Below are 22,187 nucleotides of genomic sequence, written 5' to 3' on the forward strand. Positions count from 1 at the left end.
TATAAACACAAAGGACAGAGATTTTATAATTGCCAAGTTCAAGAGCCTGATAACATTTTAATTATTCTACTAAAGTGAATATTGACTAGCAGTGGGACTAGGATATAGCCTTTTCCTCCTTTATCCAACTGAAATCACCTCTGTGAGACAACTGAAGATCCCTAAACCAAATTTTGGTAAATGGAATTTTACTGTAAATGCATTAGGTTCCCTTATTATTGAAATGGGAATACTTTAATAAACTGAAGAATCATCCCATTTTAGCTGGTTTGTAAAAATAGCTTTTCTTTTCTGGACCGACTTAAAGCCAGGGGATTCTTGAACAAGTTACGAAGTAAGAAAGGAATATGTTTTGATGGAAAGGAAGCACCAAAAGCCCCCCAGTGTGGGATGAGTGATAAACAGCATGGACTGGTAAAAAGAATACTGAGCTTGGAGTCAAGAGACCTGGGTGTCAACACCTACCAGCCACTTAACATCTCTAAATTTCTGTTTCATCTGTTAAATGGGAAACATAATATAGGGACTACCTACCCTCACAGAATTGTGATAAAAGTGTTTTAAGAATATAAATATGAATTATTATGAACTTAGGAACTAAATATGACTATTAGGGCTAAAGACTGAGTTTAGCCTCATGTCGAATAAATGCTTAATAATAGAAAAAAAATTTAGTTAAAAACAACCCTTATGCTTAAAGCAAGAGAGAACAATTGGTAAATATATGGAGTGTCGTGGTGGTCTTAGTAAAGCCTTCTGTCTTATTTAAAATCTATAATTAGATGAAAAATATTGGCTGAACCTGATTTTCTGCTATGAAATCCAGGAGGAGGGTCTTCATACATACTTGTGTAAGTCCAACCCCATTATCACTTCCTGACAGGTGTTACTGACTGTAAAAAAGGCAGGAGGCTTTCGCTGAAGCTTATTGATTCTTTGCCAGCACCATGTGGAGAAGGGTCTGTTCTGTGACATTGAAAACTGGAACGTTACAAAGGCATGATCTGCTCCTGACTTACACATTGAGAGGCTGCCAGGCTGGCCACTGTGCTTTAGCTTTAATGACGGTGAGAACCTCATCGCTCTGGAAAAAAAAAAAAGACCAAAACCAAAGTTATTAAGGGCCTGGGCCCCCAGAATAAGATTACTTTGTTAACATTACCTCTGACTTCTCCCTGGACTGATCATACACACTTCAGATGCTCTCTTTTAACAAATAAGGCCTCCCTGATGCTCCTTCTTGCTCTTGAAGAAAGGAAATATTTTGATGTTTCTCATCACCTTCTCCTCAACTTTGTTGTTTTTCAGTTTTGTCTGACCCTCTGTGATCCCATTTGGGGTTTTCTTGGTAAAGATACTGGAGTGGTTTGCCTTTTCCTTCTCCAGCTCATTTTTCAGATGAGGAAGCTGAGGCAAACAGGGTTAAGTGACTTGCCCAGGGTCACACAGTTAGTATCTGAGGCCAGATTTTAACTCAGGAAGATGAGTCTTCCTCGTACCAGGCTGGGCACTCTATCTGCAGAACCACCTAGGAGTTCCTCCTCAATTTATCTCCCCCATAAATCCTGAATATCAGAGACTAACTTACTCGATCCTTTCTCATATAGGACTGGCCATCTCCTACCTTGTATCTGAACTATACTCCCTTCTCAACTTTGGTTCTTGGCATTCTTAACTCCCAAGTTCATGCTGAGTGCCACATCCTACATGAGGCCCTCCAGAGTTAATGTTCCATTTCAAAAAAAATTCTTATGAATTTATTTTTATATGCTTATCCAATAGACTGTAAGCTCCTTGAGGGCAGGAACTCTTTTATTTTTGTCTTTATATCCCTAGCACCTGGCACAGTACCTGACACATTAATTGGTGCTTAATAAAGAATTGTCAAAGTAAATTTAATTGAGATGAAATGAAGGAGGTCAGAAGTTCCCTTCTAAATTGAAGCTCAAGTACCAGAAAAAAGCCTTTTAAACCAAAATAATTTGTTTCTGGCCTGTAGTTGAAATCCCAGTAGATGGTAAACTTGCAGAGAAAAATCTTCTCAGTTTCCATTGGTGCTGGACCCTGGGATAACTCAATCACCAAGTTTGTCTGAAAGCAGCCACAGTGCAGCACGATGTAGAGGGAATCAAAAGGCAAGGAGCTGAGAAAGGTGACAATAAAGGTGATCAATTTTCCATTTACTTTCAAATTAGGGCCTAGTGTGAATCAGAGGATTACACACTAGAGGGAGAAAGGACCTCAGAGGTCACCTCTTCTAATAATCTAATTTTACAGTTGAGGAAACTGGTGGGGCAAATAGGTGGCATAGAGGATAGAGTGGTAGCTTCATTATTATTATTATCATAACATGTATATAGCACTTACTATGTGCCAGGTACTGTGCTAAGTGTTTTAGGATTGCTATCTCATTTGATCCATCCTTACAACAACCTTGTGAGATAGGTGCTATTATTATCTCTATTTTACAGACAGAGAAACTGAGCAAATAGAGTTTAAATGACTTGCTCGAGGTCGCTCAGCTAGTAAGTGTCTGAGGCTGGATTTGAACTGAGGTCTTCCTGACTTCAAGCACAGTGTTCTGTCAACTGTGCCACCTAGCTGCCTCAGATCAGGTCAGGAAGACCTGAGCTCAAATCCTGCCTCAGATACTTTTTTGTTTTTGCTTTGTAACTGGGAAAAGTCATATAACTTTTCTCAGCCTCAGGTTTCTCATAGGGATGATAATGGGAACTACTTCCTAGGGTTGGTAAGACAGTCAACTGATAAAATGAATGTAAAGGGTTTTTAAAACCTTAAATAACATGTAAATGCTAACTTATTATCATTATCCAAGGTCATACAAGCTGTAAGTGATTCATTTGACTTGAAACGTAATAAATCCCACAACATCAGATACAACCATGTTCAAATGCCAATACAAACATTCGTTCCAAAGTCAAATGGCAATTATTTGGATTATCCATAGTGTCACCTCCCCCAATCTACCCTATTAACATGGGAAAATGGAAGGTAACTCCAGTTCTATTCATATGAGATAATATTGACACTTGCAATGATAATCTGACTTTCAGTCACTGCTTGTAAGCATGAAAAAGTGAGTTTTCCACTCGGGACATAAAAATGATGAGCTGTATGGAAGTTCCCCCTGGAATGAGGACAGGAATACTTAGCCATATTGGTGAACAAGGAGGCAAAAGTGGTCCCTTTGGGTATGACCCCTTGATCATAGTGAAAGGGATGCTGATTGAGCAGCTGATTTTAAGGCAGAAAGATGAATACGCAATAAATAGCCTGTTCTTTCAATATAGCCAAAACTATTGCTTATGAGACAATGACCCTAAAAGTACTGGAGGAGGGATGACACATAACATTCTTGACCTTCAGGCAGGGGGCCAAAGTAAGCACTGTTATACTTATTATCCCAAATAACAGGTAAGCTCGTGTCATATAATGGCTAGAGCACTAGAGTTGGGGTCAGGAAGACCTAGACTGAAATACCACCTCAGATGCTATTAACTGTGTGACCCTGGGGTAGTCACTTAACCTCAGTGGGTTTCAGTTTTCTAATCTGTAAAATAGAGGGTTAAAACCAACAACTTTTAAAGATCCCTTTTAGTTTAAAAATCTACTGCCCAACTTTTATTCAAATTATGGAATGCATTCTAGGGTTCTTAAAAAATAGTAGATGACTGTTCCAATTATATCTAGCTCAGGTCTATTTTGAAATAAGTTTGCATTCTTTGAGTAAGAACTTGATGAGGAAGAGGTGGGGTTCTTGGCTGCTAGCTGCCACACACAAGTCAACTGTGCTTCAATTACTGTGGATAATTTTAACAAAAAATCATTTTCTTTGGCTTGACAAGATTAGTCATTTTTAAAAACTAGCAGTGCTTTGAGAGACCTGCTGGAATTCCTGCTTCTTTCTAAGGCCACAGCTGTCAGACATCTGACTCAGTCTACACAAGGATAAATGTGAACAGTGAGGGTCAATAGCGGATTTTTGGTCCTTGCGAATTCTTACATCAGCAGGTCTTCATTTTGTTGGAGTTGTAATCAATCCAAGAGCCAAACAAGACACTGGATCAACAAGAAATCTGTGGCACAGAATCTATCGACCATTCTTGGTCCTCTTATGCCTCCCATAGGAATCATTCCTAGAAAGCTGCTTAAGGGAATTAGAAATTCACAACCCACTCACATGGTTGTTCTCCTAAAAATGTATTTGCAGCACTCTTCAATTGAAACTATAATTAAAATTAGAACCTCAGACCATAAATTCCTAATAATTGGTCATGTAGAGCATTCAGTTTCAGGCATGCCAGGAAGACTTCTATTCCAAACTAAGATGGGTCCCACTTAATGGTGCCTAGAAATCTAACATTATAGCATCATTTATTCAGTTTGAGATTTTATTCTCTATTACAATATCCCTGGGAGGAATAACATGCCAAGGTTTTACAGTCATTTACACCTTGGTTTGAATAACTATCATGTTCTGTATTGACAGCAGGTTTTCATAGAGGGAAAGTGAAGGCACTAGATAGTTGAGCAGAGGATAGAGAAATCAAGTACCAATGATGATATAAAAAAACAAGAATATAATTCATTTGTTGAATAGCACTTTATGGTTACAAAGTTCTTTCATAAACATTATTTTCATTTGACCCTAATGACAACACTAGGTAGTTGTCAGGCCAAGAGTTAAATATTTTCCCTGTTTTACACTGGAGGAAATTGAGGTTCATGGAGGTTTAGTGAGTTCCCCAAATTCACAACAATCTAAGTGGCAGAGATGGGATTGGAATACAGGTCCTTGGATTCCAAGCCCAGTGCTCAATGACTTCACAATCTTGACAAAGGCTAACACTAGTTGACAGCACCTACAAAGCTTTAGCTTACTTATATGCTCCATTTGCAGGATCCTACTTAAAGGGACTATTTCTGGGGTCATATATATCCCAGTTAAATAAATGTAATTCCAAAGAGATGTTTCTACCACTCTTATTTAAATCTCTTCTTCCATTTCCTCTACAAAAATATTAATAAATAAAATCAAGGATATATCAGGAGTTCTTGCCATTTAAAATGAAACTTTTCATTTTTAGGCTTTTGTAAACATTAAGAAAAGTAGGAAAAATTCTTTTATTTTTGAATTCTGCTGTATGAGTCCAGGTATAGGTCACATCTTGAAATTGAGATCTCTTTGAAAGGAAAAAATAATTGCATAACTATACACTGAAAATAGTGATCTTAGGTAGGCTTGGGTTTTATGCAAGCTAAATTTGAAGGGGGAGAAAACCTACATTATGATCAAAGTGATAATTATGAAATACTTCAAAAACCTGTGATTTTATCAGTGTGGGTTTTCCTACCACTGACACAGATTACAACCCCTCTGTGCTTTAGCAGATGGCCTTTGTGGGTTTGTGTGACTGCAAAAAAAATCATCCCATATTAATCAACCTTCTGGTTATGAGACACTCTGAACTTAGATTTTTCCTTGGGTGACATACATGTAGACCAATGTAAAGCTTATTTTTGAGGTCTTTCCAATATAGTAGGACCTGCTCGAGTCTTTGATTTCAGTAGGAAAGCTTTTGACAAACCAGAGTCATAGCAGGGCATCAGAGAAGGATTTTGTTTTGTCTGATAAGGTATAACAAATGGAAGATAGCATTTGTTTGTTTATCATATTGCTAAAACTATTAAAAACCCAACAAAAGCAAACTTAATTAAGGCTATAATAGTTAGGGCTCCTGTTCCTGCCCTAGACCTTGGAGAGGAAAGACCTTCAGAAAATGAATGATGGAGAGAGTAATAAAAAGACATGTGGGATCAATAAAAAAGGACTGAGGTTCTGAGAATAATAGCCCCTAGTCTACTCTCAGAAGCAACAGATGTCCTAGGGAACTATCCAAGGTACTTGACTGACTTTTTGAAGCTCTTTGCACTAGAGTCCCCTGCCTCCTTTTTCATTACCTATGGCTTTTACCTTCACTGAACCCCACCCTCTTGATTTTAATTACTTCTGATACTAATGACCTGGCCTGGCTTGTGCTTTTCCTATCTTAGACTACCACCTGCCACAACTGCCTGACTTATAGAGGTCATAACCAGAGCTTCTTAACCTAAGATTTATGAACTTCTTTTTGGATTGACTATTTAGCTTTCTCATAGATGTAAGAAAAATGTCCATTTAGTTCAGCACTTACCAAATAAGTGTAATATAAAAAGACCATGAAGGTCAAATATCTTGAGGTCTTATAGGGTTCACATGGTTCCTAATAGATTCTTTGTCCAAAGTACTAGCTGATAACAAGATGAAGTGACAATGTGGTTGGACAGAATGGTTGTTAAACATATTCTAGAAGTACTTTTAATTTTTCTAGTCAGACACAACCATCTTCTTTCCTTGGAGAGGTGGCTTGCCATCTCCCCAAAAGTATTTTTGGCAGTACTCAAAGAGAAAACGTATGGTCTGGGAATTATGCTTGTTGTTTGAATCAGCAATGAGATAGACTTCCATCACTATAACTGGAACTTTGCTTCCTAGTTAGCCACAAAATTCTAATTCCTTTTTCTTCTATAAAGTCAACATCTTTATTAAAGTTTATGAAAATTAGATTAAAAGAAATGATATAGCTTTCAAGGGGAAAATTAAAACAGAAAACTGACATGCTTTTCAGTCAATAATTTATACCTCTCTGTTAGACTTAAATATCTCTCCAGTCTGCATAACTCCCAAAGATTTATTCTCTCTCTCTTCTCTTAGCCCCTATTCATCTTGGAGTACTGAACGATTTGGTATCTGCTTCATATCTAATGTAAAGAGTACACTAAGCATCCTATAAATAACTGTCAATGAAAGAATCCAACTCTCTCTAGTCCTCCAATCTGTGATTAAGGTTTAACTTCTCATTTTTTCCCCAATGGGGTGACTTTGGCTCCCTTCCCTTTTGCTTAATGTCTTTATATACAACACCAATAGATAATTGAGAGCCTAAAACTTATCAATCAGAAGGGGGAAAAGAAATTAAATTACTGGATTATTATAGAAATAATCAAAGCACTCAAAATTATTTAATCTCAAGGTTGTGATAAAATCTATATAAAGTAAATGCCACTGTTTTATTTCCTTTGCTTGCAATTTAAATACTTCAGAGGCATCTTTTTCTGTCTTAGGTATTTTGCCACAAGATGGCAGTGATGCCTCAGTTAGAGGCAGGAGGTTCAAACCACACATTCTACACCACAGGACTGGAAAGATAATGCAATATCTTTATTGATTACCTCTTTTTATTAAAAATTGAATTTATGTTGTTGTATGCTAAGTTTAAATGATACATAAAGGATGAGCTTATAAAGAAAACAAACTCAAAACACAATGTGGTGACTTTTCCCTAATTCTTCTAACTGCTATTAATCCTAGCTAAACAGTACACTGATCTCATTGTCATAATTGATTAGAATGTCTCTTCCCAGTTCTCTGTGAATTTTCACCTGGGAGTTACACCTCATCACAATTTGAACACAGGAGACCAGCTTGGTGACCCTTTTTTGTTCTTTCCCTGGAGCTGTTAGCAGAGTGTGAGGTCACTCAATTCAATCAACATACTAAAAAAGCAGGAGAATGGAATCCTAATACCTTCTCTATCTACTGCACATGATACTAGAAGGGTCACACTAGGGTATGGATAATGATAGAGAGGACTGTACATCTTATACATAAGTAAAGGATTATTATTTGTAGCAGTAATCCCAGTTTTACCCTCTACACACAGGAGTTTTTATCCTTTTGTGTCATGGATTCTTTTGGTCATTTGGTAAAGTCTATGAACTCTTCAGACTAACATTTTTAGACACAGAAAATAGAATACACAGGATTACAAATGAAACCAATTATATTGAAATAAAAATGTAATTTTCCTCATTCATGATAACAGACACTCTGTGAGGAGAGATTTGGACCCTCCCTCTCCTTGTGAATCTCAGGAAAAGAACCCTTGCTTTAGAGAACATGGAAATCTACTATCTCAGCTACCATGGAAGGTGGCAGAGAAAAGCCAGGAAGTTGCCTGAGTTCTCCCTGGTTTCCCTCAGAACAAATGTTAAATCAAGCCTCTAAATGGATTCTGGAGTGACAGAACCTAGAAAAAGATGTAGTGAAATAATTTTCTAGCTTAAAATAATGTACAAAACCTTCAGGAAAGTCTGTTTCACTTGGGTAAAAGGGGAGCCTAGTGCAGATGGTGTCTGGGCAAGCCAGCAGGATGCTTTTAGCCACAGCACAGATCAGCAACTGAGGCCCCTCAGACCTGGCTCATCAGGCCAGTGGCACAGCAGGCCATCTGTGAGGCCTCTAGCCCTAGCACAGAAGGCAAACTGTCAGTCCCAGAATCCCTGACACAACTGGCATGACTAGGCTGGGCCACCCCAGTACAATTGGTAAGCTGCCAGCACGTGAGGCCCCAGCCCTGAAAGCAAGCGACCAGGCCCTGGGCCCCCAGCAGAAGCAGCTTGGGACAGTGTCTCCTGTGCCTCAGGAGCAGAGCTCAACTTTAAAAGTCATGAAATAGGCTAAAAAATGAGCAAAAACCAGAAAAGAACCCTAACCATAGAAAGCTACTATGGTGGCAGGGAATTTCAAAACACAAACTCAGAAGAAGATAACAATGTCAAAATGCCTACATGCAAAGCATCAAAAAAGAATATGAATTGGTCTCAGTCCTCAAAAGCCTTCTTGGAAGAGCTCAAAAATGGTTTCAAAAATTAAATAAGAGGAGGCAGCTAGGTGGTGCAGTGAGTAGAGCACTGGCCCTGGAGTCAGGAGGACCTGAGTTCAAATCCAGCCTCAGTCACTTGACACACTTACTAGCTAGTCATTCAAATCCAGCCTCAGTCACTTGACACACTTACTAGCAAGTCACTTAGCCCAAATTGCCCTGCCTTCCCCCCTCCAAAAAATTAAATAAGAGATGTAGAAGAAAAATTGGGAAAAGAAATGAGAATTATGCAAAGAAAGAGTCAGCAGCTTGGAAGAAGAAAGACAAAAATTGACCGAAGAAAACAACTCCTTAAAAAAGTAGAATTGGCCAAATATAAAAGAGAAAATAATTCCTTAAAGATTAGCATTGGGCAAATGCAAGCTAATGACTCTACGAGACATCAAGAATCAGTCAAACAAAACCAAAAGAAAAAAATAGAAGAAAATGTAAAATACCTCACTGGGAAAACAACTGACTTGGAAAATAGGTCCAGGAGAGGTAATTTAAGGATCACTGGACTCCCGGAAAGCTATGATAAAAAAGAGCCTGGACAGCATCTTTCAAGAAATTATCAAGGAAGACTACCCTGCTATCCTAGAACTGGTCATTGAAAGAATCTATCAACCACCTCCTGAAAGAGCTCTCAGAGTGAAAACTCCAAAGAATACTGTAGCCGAATTCCAGAATTTTCAGGTCAAGGAGAAAATACTTCAAGTAGTCAGAAAGAAACAATTCAAATATCAAGGAATCACAGTCAGGATTACACAGGACTTAGCAGCTTCTACATTAAAAAGGTCATAAAGCTTGGAATATGATATTCTGGAAGGCAAAGGGGCTTGGATCACAACCAAGAATCAACTACTCAGCAAAATTGAGCATAATGTTTCAGGAAAAAAAGATGGATATTCAATGAAATAGGGGACTTTCAAACTTTTCTGATGAAAAGACTGGAGCTGAACAGAAAATCTGATCTTCAAATACAGTAGAGGGAAAGAAGAGAGGGGGTAAAGCATTGTTTGAACCTTATTGTTATTGGATTTGGCTCAAAGAGTGAATAACATACACACTCATTTGGGTATAGAAATTTATCTTACCATATCAGGAAGTAGGAGGGGAAAGAAAAGGGGGGACAGATAGAAGGGAGGGCAGATTTGGAGAGGCAGTAGTCAGAAGCAAAACACTCATGAGGAGGGACAGGATGAAAGGAAAGAGAAAAGCATGAACAGGAGGAAAAACAGGATAGAGAGAAATACGCAGTTAGTAATCATGACTGTGAATGTGAATGGGATGAACTCTCCCATAAAATGGAAGCAAATATCAGAGTAGATTAAAAACCAGAATCCTATGCTATGTTGTTTACAAGAAACACATTTGAAGTGATAAATAAAGATAAAAGACTGGAGCAGAATATATTATGTTCAGCTGAAATAAAAAAGTAGGGTTAGCAATCCTGATCTCAGACAAAACAAAAGCAAAAATAGATGTAATTAAAAGAGATGAGGAAGGAAACTACACCTTGCTAAAAGGTACCATAGATAAGGAAGTAATATCAACACCAAACATATATGCACCAAGTAGTATAGCATCCAAATTCTTAGAGGAGAAGTTAAGGGAGTTACAGGAAGAAATAGTAAAACTGCACTAGTGAGGGACCTCAACCTTCCCCTCTAAGAACTAGATAAATCAAACCACAAAATAAACAAGAAAGATGTTAAGAGGGTGAATAGAATTTTAGAAAAGTTAGATATGATAGATCTTTGGAGAAAACATAATGGGGAGAGAAAGGAATATAGCTTTTTCTCATTGGCATATGGCACCTACACAGGAATTGACCATGTAATAGGACATAAAAACCTTACAATCAAATGCAGAAAGGCTTCATAAATCATGATGCAATAAAGATTGGGTGTAATATGGTGGCTGGAAAGCAGGGACTTGTGTGAGCGCCCCACCATGTCCCTCCAAAAACCTATAAAAAATGGCTCTCAACAAATTCTAGAACTGCAGAACCCACAAAATATCAGAAGGAAGAAGGGATCCAGCGCAGGACAGCCTGGATGGTCACTGGATGAGGTCTATCGCACAAGGAGCGGGGGGGAGCGGAGCTCAGCGTGGGAGGTGGCAGGACCAACCAGACAGGGAGCTGGGTGGAACAGGCCCTAGCGCCCTGAATCAGTGAGCTGTGGCAGTTACCAGACTTCTCAACCCACAAACACCAAAGACAACAGAGAAGGTTAGTGGGAAAAGCTGCGGGGGACAGAGTTTGTGGTTCGGGCACCGCCCCAGGGGCAACGGGGGAGGTGCAGCTACAGAACCATAGCTGCAGTTACTTCTGGCCCCAGGCCCATGTGGTGGGAGGAATTAAGTGGCAGATCAGAGCAGGAGTGCAGAGCCTGCTTAAGATTTGCATCAGGTCCGGGTTGGTGGTTCTGGAGGAAGGAGGAGTGCTGGTGTGGCAGAGCTGACTGTATAGAAATAGCTCTGAAATCAACAGCACATCCCCTCGAGCTTGGAACAAAGTACTCTTTTCTCTACAAGCAGTCATACCCCGACAAAAAACTCAAGGGTCAAGTTAGTTGGCTGGGAACATGGCCAGGCAGTGAAAACACACTTTAGATACAGTCTCAGACTTTGGAATCTTTCTCTGGTGACAAAGAAGACCAAAATATACAGCCGGGAGAAATCAACAAAGTCAAAGAGCCTACACCAAAAGCCTCCAAGAAAAACATGGACTGGTCTCAGGCCATGGAAGAGCTCAAAAAGGATTTGGAAAAGCAAGTTAGAGAAGTAGAGGAAAAATTGGGAAGAGAAATGAGAATGATGCAAGAAAACCATGAAAAACAAGTCAATGACTTGCTAAAGGAGACCCAAAAAAATACTGAGAAGTATACTGAAGAAAACAACACCTTAAAAAATAGACTAAGTCAAATGGCAAAAGAGCTCCAAAAAGCCAATGAGGAGAAGAATGCCTTGAAAGGCAGAATTAGCCAAATGGAAAAGGAGGTCCAAAAGACCACTGAAGAAAATACTACCTTAAAATGAGATTGGAGCAAGTGGAAGCTAGTGACTTTATGAGAAATCAAGACATTATAAAACAGAACCAAAGGAATGAAAAAATGGAAGACAATGTGAAATATCTCCTTGGAAAAACCACTGACCTGGAAAATAGATCCAGGAGAGATAATTTAAAAATGATTGGACTACCGGAAAGCCATGATCCAAAAAGAGCCTAGATATCATCTTTCAAGAAATTATCAAGGAGAACTGCCCTGATATTCTAGAGCCACAGGACAAAATAGAAATTGAAAGAATCCACCGATTGCCTCCTCAAATGGATCTCCAAAAGAAATCTCCTAGGAATATTGTCGCCAAATTCCAGAGCTCCCAGATCAAGGAGAAAATACTACAAGCAGCCAGAAAGAAACAATTTGAGTATTGTGGAAACACAATCAGAATAACCCAAGATCTGGCAGCCTCTACATTAAGAGATCGAAGGGCTTGGAATACGATATTCCGGAAGTCAATGGATCTAGGATTAAAACCAAGAATCACCTACCCAGCAAAACTGAGTATCATGCTCCAAGGCAAAATATGGATTTTCAATAAAATAGAGGACTTTCAAGCTTTCTCAGTGAAAAGACCAGAACTGAATAGAAAATTTGACTTTCAAACACAAGAATCAAGAGAATCATGAAAAGGTAATCAAGAAAAAGAAGAAGAAAAAGAAATCACAAGGGACTTACTAAAATTGAACTGTTTTGTTTACATTCCTACATGGAAAGATTATGTGTATGATTTATGAGACCTCAGTATTAGGGTAGCTGGAGGGAATATGCATATATATGTGTGTGTGTGTATGTATATATTTATGTATATGTATATGTATGTGTATATATATATATATATGTGTGTGTGTGTGTGTGTGTGTATGTGTGTGTGTATAGAGGGCACAGGGTGAGTTGAAGATGAAGGGATGATATCTAAAAGAAATAAAATCAAATTAAGGAATGAGAGAGGAATATATTGAGACAGGGAGAAAGCGAGAGATAGAATGGGGTAAATTATCTCGCATAAAAGTGGCAAGAAAAAGCAGTTCTGTAGGAAGAGAAGAGAAGGCAGGTGAGGGGGAATGAGTGAATCTTGCTCTCATCAGATTTGACCTGAGGAGGGAATACCATACACACTCAATTGGGTATCTTACCCCACAGGAAAGAAGAAGGAAGAAGCTAAAAAGGAGGGATGATAAAAGGGAGGGCAGATGGGGGAGGAGGTAATCAAAAACAAACATTTTCAAAAAGGGACAGGGTCAAGGGAGAAAATTCAATAAAGGAGGATAGGTTAGGAAGGAGCAAAACATAGTTAGTCTTTCACAACATGAGTATTGTGGAAAGGTTATACATAATGATATGCATGTGGCCTATGTTGAATTGCTTGACTTCTTAGGGAGGGTGGGTGAGAAGGGAAGAGGGGAGAGAATTTGGAACTCAAAGTTTTAAAAACACATGTTCAAAAACAAAAAAAATAGTTTTTGCATGCAACTAGAAAATAAGATACACAGACAATGGGGCATAGAAATTTATCTTGCCCTACAAGAAAGAAAGGGGGATGGGAGGGGAGTGGGGTGACAGAAGGGAGGGCTGACTGGGGAATAGGGCAACCAGAATATACACCATCTTGGAGTGGGGGGGAGGGTAGAAATCAGGAGAAAATTTGTAATTCAAACTCTTGTGAAAATCAATACTGAAAACTAAATATATTAAATAAATTAAATTAAAGAAAAAAAAACTTTGCATACCTTTGATCCAGTCATACTACCAGTAGATCTGTATCCCAAAGAGATCATAAAAAAGGAAAAGGACCTATGTGTACAAAAATACTTGTAGCAGCTCTTTTTGTGGTGGCAAAGAATTCAAAATTGAGAGGATGGCCTTCAATTGGGAATGGTTGAACAAGTTGTGGTATATGAACGTAATAGAATACTCTTGTGCTATAAGAAATGATGAGCAGGTGGATTTCAGAAAAACCTGGCAAGACTTACATGAACTGATGATGAGTGAAGTGATTAGAAGCAGGAGAATATTGTACATAGTAACAGCAACATTATATGATGATCAGCTATGGTAGACTTAGCTCTTCTCAGCAATAAAATGATCCAAGACAATTCCAAAAGATTCATGATGGAAAATGCTATCCACATCTAGAGAAGGAACTATGGAGTCTGAATATAGATGGAAACACACTATTTTCACTTTTTTGTTTCTTGTGGTTTTTTCACTTTTGTTCTGATTCTTCTTTCACAACATGACTAATGTGGAAATATGTTTAATTTGATTGTACATGTATAACATATCAGATTGTTTGGTGTCTTGGGGAAGGAGGGCAGGAGAAAAATTTGGAACTTAAAATCTTATAAAAATGAATGTTGAAAACTATCTTCACATGTAATTGAAAAAATTACTATTAAGAGGGGGAAAATCTACTACCTCATTCACATGACAGCCCTTGTAGTACTTGAAAAACTCATTTTTACTTCTCTTACGCTTATTTTTTACAGGACATCCCTAATTTCTCAAATCATTCCTTGTATGATAGGGTTTAGACAAGGAGTGAGGAAGCTGCAGTCTCGAGATCACATGTGGCCCTCAAGTGTGGTCTTTGACTGAATCTAAACTTCATAAAACAAATTTCCTTAATAAAAGGATTTATTCTGTAAAACTTGGTCTCAGCCAAAAGACCACACCCAAGGACCCAGAAAGCCACATGTGACCGCAAGGCCTCAGGTTTAGACTCTCTTACCATCCTCATTGCCTTTTACTGGTTGCTCTTTAATCTGTTAGTGTCTTCTCCAAATGTGGTTCTCAATTTAATAAAGTCTTCCACAGGGGTTTCGACCAACGTAAGGGATATCAGAACAACTACCTTCTATGTTATGGACATCATGTTCAACTCATGCAAGCAAAGATCACATCAGCTTTTTCTAGGCAGTTGGATCAAATGTCTGGCTCTTATTGGAAGGGAGGAACTTGTAGCACACTAGGCAGAGTTTCATCATCCCAGGCTCTCAGAACAGGAATGAATCTCAGAAAGCATCTACTCTGACTTAGAGCTGAACAAAAATTTTCTTTATAACATAAGTGACTGATAAGTGGTCATCCAGTATTTGTCTGAAGAATTCTGGTGAAGAAGCATCTGCCAAATCCTCCCTCTACCAAGGTAGCCCCATTCCAGCTTCTGACATTTTTATATTTCAATAAGGTTTTCCTTATAGTAAATATGAGTGCATATTTCACCTCTTGCTCCTGGGACCAAGCAGGACAAATCTAATCCTTTCACACGACAGCCCTGCAAAACACCATATCCTTTTTTGATAATGCCAATCCAGATCACCTATTCCTTCCCCCACCACTTGATGCAGAGGCAACAGCTTTGTAAAAACTATGCTGATTTGGCAGGACTTTTCATCTGCCATGGTTACATTTTATCTTCTTGTTTTGGCCCAATATTCCAGCATGCCTAGATAATTTTGGACACTAATTATGGCTAACAATAAATTAGCTACTTCTCTCAGGTTGGTGACATCTTGATAAGCCTAATGATCCATGCCTTTATCCAAGTTACTGACAAAAGCAACTGAAAGAAAAAAAAAACTATGCTGTGGAGAACAGAGTTAAGTACATAGCAATGTTTGAAGGAAATTCCTTTTAATTCACCCCAAACAGGAAAACTTGCAGTTAAATTTCTCACCATCTATATTAGCATAAGAGATCTGAAGCGGAACACAGATGCCAATCAGTTCAATGGGATAATTGTTCCTTTCATCATACTTAACGGTCTTTTTTATTTTCTCCATAAATACCAACTCTCCAATGGATGCTGTGAGACAAAAAAAAGGTGCAGGGAAAAGTACACTGACTCTGGAAGGAAAGGACTTGGTTAACATCCTGTCTCTGATTCTTATTGTATATATTACCTTAGGTGAGTCATTTAACCCCCCTCCCCCACCGAGCTTTAGTTTAGTTTCCTCATGTGTATAATAATGGGGTGGGCCTCTGAGGTCCCTTCTTGTTAGTCAATCTATGATCCTATAAAATGCAGGATAATCTATCAAGTCCAGAAATGATTGATGGTTTTGTTCGATTCTATTTGTGACACAGTATAGAGGGGCGTGTGGGTGTGTGCATTCTAATCTTGAAAGGATGTTTATGGGAAACACAAAATTGATGTCAAAGAGCACTGCACCAGACACTAGGGCTCTACTTTTAGCTCTGTCACTGGCTATGTGATCTTGGCTAAGGGGATCCTGAGGGGTTCAGACTAGCCGATCCAGGTGACTGGAAACTGGGAAGAACAGCCAATATTTTAGGATGACAGATTACTCGTAGTTGTTTTTCAGTCATGTCTGGCTCTTTGTGACCCCTTTTGGGGTTTTCTCGCAAAGATACTAGTGTGATTTGCCATTTACTTCTCCAGCTCATTTTACATAAGAGGAAACTGAGGCAAACAGGGTTAAGTGACTTGCCCAGGGTCACATGGCTAGTAATTGTCTGAGTTTGGATGAAGATACTTCCTGACTCCAGGTCCAGCACTCTGTCCACTGCTGGGACCTTGAAAAATCTGGGTAAGCTCTAACACTTGACCTTCTATTTCGAACAAGAGCTCTTTCTGGATCTCCACATACAAAGTGGCTTTTAGGGAACCTAGAAGCCTGTTAGTTTGGCAGGACTTTATTGTTATCCCTGTTAGTTTTCATTTCGGTGCTTTTTGGACTTTTATTTCCATTCTACAGGGCTAATATTGCATCTCGACTTTGCACAGGCCAACCTGTCAAACATCAGTGGTGAGCATGGCTCCCTGACTTCCTCTATTTTACTTCACTTAATTCTGGCATGTAGCCTATATCCACCTAACAAATTTACTACAGTCAGTTGTGCTCCTGCTGCTCAGCAAGAGTGGAGGAAAATTTTATTGAAGCCCAATATTTATAGATTATATAATAATAGCATAAATGCTACAATTATCCTACAACAACAATGATGGTAACAATTATGAATAAACAATGAGGTATCCAATCCTGAATTAAGATGCAGATCATGAAGAAGATGAGTGTGAAATCAATATTTGCTACTGATGAGGATAACAGTGCTAAAAAGATGCGACCTTCCCTTGTTTCGCAGATGTCATTGTCCTCTCATGGGTCAATGAGGCAGGGCAAGGATGGCATGCCCTACAGTAGCTTCAGAAAAGACTGCTGCCTCGTAGGATTTGCACTGGAAGCAAAGCTTTGACTAGTTATTTCAGCACCTTGGCAAACAACACAAAATCAAAGCTTTGGATTCAGCATCGCAGACAAGTAATTAAGACAAATTTCTTTCAGATGGACATGATTAAGAATATGTGTAACCTGGTAGAGGCATCAAAGCATAGTGAGTAGATAGCTGACTTCAAATATCTGAGTTCAGGTCCTGCCTCTGACTTATGGCTGTGTTTCTGGGAAAGCCACTTAGTCTCTCGGGGCTGTCAGCAAGTATCTAAGACTAAAAATTGCAGAGAAGGTGCCAGCTGGGATTGGCAGAATGCATTTTTCATTTGGAATTTCCCTATACAATAAAATCATAGTTCCAGTCCCTATCCTATAATCTAGTAGCTTCTTATATTAAATTTTTGTTACTGTTGTTATTTTTATTATTCCAGCTAATTGTTAAGCTCAGTTGTTTCTATCTGCCAAAGGGTTGTATATGTTCATTTTCTGTGCTTTTTTAAATTTTAGTGCCCTAGGGCAGTGGTGACAAACTCAAATAGAAATGAGGGGCACTAAACAGCACATAAGGATTCCTGCAGGCTGCATATGGATGTAGACAACCACAAATTAACACCATCTATGTTTTATTGTATTTTTATTTATTTTGTTAAATCTTTCCCTATTACATTTTAATCTGGTTCAGGACCACTTGGAAGTACTGGGGACTATAGCCAGAAGTGGACTGTATGTTTGACACTTGCTGTAGGGTAAAGTCCTGAGTGTTCTAGCTCTAGCCATGACTTTAAATAGGAAGAGGAAAGAGTTCTGAACACATTAATGCAGCAAGAAAGGATTTTATTTAAGAACCCTACCAACTCAAGGCAAACCAATGAAGAAGACAAATCTAAAGGTAGATATTCATTGTCAAGATGGCGGAAGCAAGTTTGGAGTTTGCGAGAGCTGGGTGCGTCAGAGTGCAGCAGGGAACAATCTGGGATCACTGGCATCCAAAGAACACCTTGATCTGCTATATGTCACACTGGATGTGGACTCTCTTTTTGATGAGTGGCAGCTTTCAGTAGCCTGATGATCAACCTCGATGATCTTTAGTCTTGCAACTACACAGGTCTCTGAGAGACAGGACCTGGGGAGGCAGGTCTCTATGGCCCACCCATGGACACAGGTTTGATAGGCCTATGTTTTCAATTTGAAGGAATAGTATAACAATTCCTCGCAATCTTCTCTGGGAAAATTGCTGAGAGCATTATACAATTTTCCCATATGAATTATTGTTTCTAGCTGAAAGCACATGAGAAGAAATGGAATCTGAAAGCCAGGAACTATGCAATTCTTTCTGTGCAATTGCATTCATCCACTTGTGGGTCTGTGAAAAATCTGCTGTGGATGCATCTTGCTATTTCTGAAATACCTTAGAACAGATATATAGGCTCAGCTAAGGGCCTGTTATACACAGTAATTGATGATAAGCTCTTCATCATTGAGGCTGATGGAAGAAATGATGGAGTATTGCAGTATCACAGAAACTCAGCATTAGAAGGGACCCCTGAGTCCAACTCATGCCAGAGCACTAACCCCATTTACAGCATCCCCATCATGCCCCCGCTTGAAAATTTCTGTCCATGAGGATACCTCTCCAAGGTAACCCATTTCCCTTGTGGATAGTTCTAATTGTTGATAAGTTTTTGCCTCATTTTAAGCTAAAATATTCCAGTCTCCACTGTGGTGGAACAGAGTCAGGTCCAATCTCTCCTCTTCAAGAAAGCCCCTCAAATTCTTGAAGACCTTTCCCATAAACCTTTTCTTTCCCTAGCTAAACATTCCTAAACTCCTCCAACTGATCCCTTTATGGCATGGCTTCAATGATGGAAATAGGGCCCTATCTATAAATCTGATTACGACAACTCATTTCCATAGTCTACATTGCCTTCCAAAATTAACCAGGAATGGAGCTGATAGAAATAGGGCTCTAACTGCAAATCCAATTACAAGTTATTTCCACAGTCTATACTGCCTTCCAAAATTAATCGGGGAAATCAACGGGATGGAAACTTCATACTTTCACAATCTATTTTGAGGCAATTATCAAATGCCCTCCAAAGAACAATAAGCTTTTCTGGGCAGATACCACTCTAAATGAGGACTGTTATTGTTTCTGACAGACCATATTAATACTAAAATAGTAATCAGGGCCAATAAACTTAGTCATTTCTCCAGTTGCAGCAAATCCAATCTGGTTCCAGAATCATATTTTAATGCAGATTTGGAGATCACTCCATCCTTCTTCTGTTGATTTGTTCACTTGTGAATTTTCCTGTTCATTAAACAACGAGCACTTTCAAAACTGAAGTGAGTTGCTAATGAAATAGTAATTTATTTACATATGGAGATTTATTGCTTTTTTCCCAGGAAATTTCAGGGCCAGGTATTTTACCTTCAGCCTTTCCAGCCTGTTACTCAAAACAAAAGTTAATTACAAAGATACTATATTTCCTCAGCTTCTTCAATTCAGGGGTTTCACAAATCCTTTAAACAATTAAATCACCTAGCCTTCAGGGAGCTAGACCTCTGCCCAAACATGTAATAGATAGAAACTTCCATTGAGATGCTTGGCAAATTGGGTCAAATGAGGTTTCCACAAATTGGCAGCTCTAAAAATAATGCCCTGTTTCAATGATTAGGACTGGTTTGCATCAGCTCCACAAGGTGAAATCTTTTTTAGGCAAAAGTCCCTAACTACCTTAGGAGAAGTTTGAGGAGGCAAAGAGGGACTTGGCCAATCTTGTGATGACCACTCAGAAAATAATCAACAACACATGTATCTTTGAAAGGTAATCATGTTTTCTCTAATTCAGGTATCCTTTGTGCAGTCTCTGAATGCAGTTTTATCAAATTTTTTGATAATTATTTCTATGTTAACTTCCTTTGTAATCTTATGTGTTTTATTTTAAAACATTTAAAAATATTATTCTAAGAAAAGGTCCATAGGCTTCAGAAGATCACCTAAGGGGTCCATGAAAAAAGGGCCCCTGTTTTAAGCTCTGATAGCAACATTCCAATGTGCCAATTATAGCCTCTTGATTATTGGTATCCTAATAAAGGGCTGACTTGGCCTTCGGATCCCATCTTCTCTCCTGTTGCCCAGACTAGTTTCTTCCTATTTTCCCTCTGCAAATGAGGTTATTCTTTCCCCTGCTTGGGCATTGTCTTAATTATTGATACCTTTAGTCCTTGTCTCAAACGGTACGTGACACTGATCTTATTTCAGGCAAATAAATCAAATCTGAAAGAAGTTGAGTGACTTGACCAAGATCACAAGTTAGTGGCAAATCTAGAAACAGTAGCCTATTACCTTATTACACCCATGAATAAGTCCAGTGTTCTTTCCACTATGACATGCTGACTCTCTAGTGCCTTGACTTTCTGAAATCTGTGTGGGACTATTTTGAGAGAGAGGGAAAGAGGGAGAGAGAGAAACAGGGCAGGGGAGAAGAGAGGAGAGAAGAGGAGAGAGAGATGGATGGATGACAGAGAGAGATGACAGAGCGATCACACACACAGAGATGACAGAGAGAGGGAGATGATAGAGAGAGACAGAGAGAGAGAGCACAACGAAGAACAAGAGTGAGACTGCAGAAGAGAGAGAGCAAAAGGTAGGGAGAGCAAGAGCTGCAGAATAAAGGACACTCATGGTAAAAAGGTCATGGGACTTGTGGTCAAAAACCTTCAAAATGTGTCCTGGTTCCTCCATTCCACAGCAGTGGAACCTTGTACAAGTCACCTTCCTTCTCTGACCCTCAACTTCCTTATTTATAAAATGAGAGGAATAACACAGGTACAACCTACCTCATAGGCTTCTTATCAGGAAAATATTTTGTAAACTTTAGCGTGCTAGAGAATCCTGAGTTGTGATGATGAGGACAATGACAATGATGATGATGAAGCAAGACAGTGAGATTGAAAGCATGTAGGTGTACTTGCGAGAGATCAATAGCAAGAAAGGAGAGAGAAATCATTTGCAGTTGATTGAAGAGGATGTCTACATTTATCTAGTTTTGTTTTCAAACATTACCCTTGAGGCAGAAGAATCTTTGTTTCAAAAAGATAGATCAAATAGCTTCTACAGGCTCAGTTGAATTCTTTAGTCCTAGAAGGTTAAAAGAAGTCTAGGGCATAGTAAACATGCAATTTTTCCCCATCAAAGTTCATAAGCCCCTAAAATCTATCCATATGGGCCCCGGGCTAAGAAAAGCTTGGTAAGATATTTATTTTTGTTTTCTACATATTTTGGAACTCATTCATTCTTTCTCTCTGTCTCTCTCTGTGTCTCTCTTTCTCTCACTCTGTCTCTCTCTGTCACACACACACACACACACACACACACCCTTCCCAGAAACATAGCACAATGGGACACACATACTGAGCCCAAAGAAATGCACCAGCACATCGGCCATTTACACATAAGCCACGGGGGAACATAGATGCCCAAGATGATACCATCTATGTGTGCAGGCTGCCATCCTGCTTACAGCTCAGAATATGGATGCTGTAAGCTCAGAGCAATGGCAGAAAAGAAACTGAAAATAAGTAATCAAATCTTCCCCAAACCAGTCCTTAAAAGGAAATGTCTGCCATTAAGATGAGGTGGCTGTTTAATGAAGTGGAAAGCAGTAAGATTCATAAAAATGAGTGTGAGGGACCTTAGAGGCCATCCAACTCAATCCCCTTCATTTCACACATAAGAAAACTGAAACTGCAAGATGGCGGCTGGTAAGCAGGGAATAGTGTGAGCTCCATACCGAGTCCCTCCAAAAACCTATAAAAAATGGCTCTGAACCAATTCTAGAACGACAGAACCCACAAAACAGCAGAGGGAAGCAGGGCTCCAGCCCAGGACAGCCTGGATGGTCTCTGGGTGAGGTCTATCCCACACGGAGCTGGGAACGGAGTGGAGCAGAGCCCAGCCTGAGTGGTGTTGACCAACAAGACCAGCAACTGGGCACAGCATGCCCTAGCGCCCTGAATCAGTGAGTTGTGGCAGTTACAAGACTTCTCAACCCACAAACACCAAAGACTGCGGAGAAGGTTAGTGGGAAAAGCTGCAGAAGTGGAAGGAGTTCGCAGTTCGGCTTCCAGCCCTGGGGGCAGCGGAGGTGGGGCAG

The 22,187-nt window shown here is 39.3% G+C and overlaps 1 protein-coding gene across 1 annotated transcript in view; it reads right to left on the reverse strand.

Annotated features, from left to right (window-relative positions):
• SPON1 (spondin 1) overlaps positions 1-22,187 on the reverse strand; it is a 380,307-nt gene that overhangs the window by 66,315 nt on the left and 291,805 nt on the right. Inside the window, exon 7 of the mRNA XM_036763668.1 lies at positions 1,020-1,084. Within this exon, the coding sequence (XP_036619563.1) occupies positions 1,020-1,084 (65 nt within the window). The remainder of the gene's footprint in view (positions 1-1,019; positions 1,085-22,187) is intronic.

The sequence above is a fragment of the Trichosurus vulpecula genome, chromosome 6 (assembly GCF_011100635.1).
Source record: "Trichosurus vulpecula isolate mTriVul1 chromosome 6, mTriVul1.pri, whole genome shotgun sequence".
NCBI lineage: Eukaryota > Metazoa > Chordata > Mammalia > Diprotodontia > Phalangeridae > Trichosurus > Trichosurus vulpecula.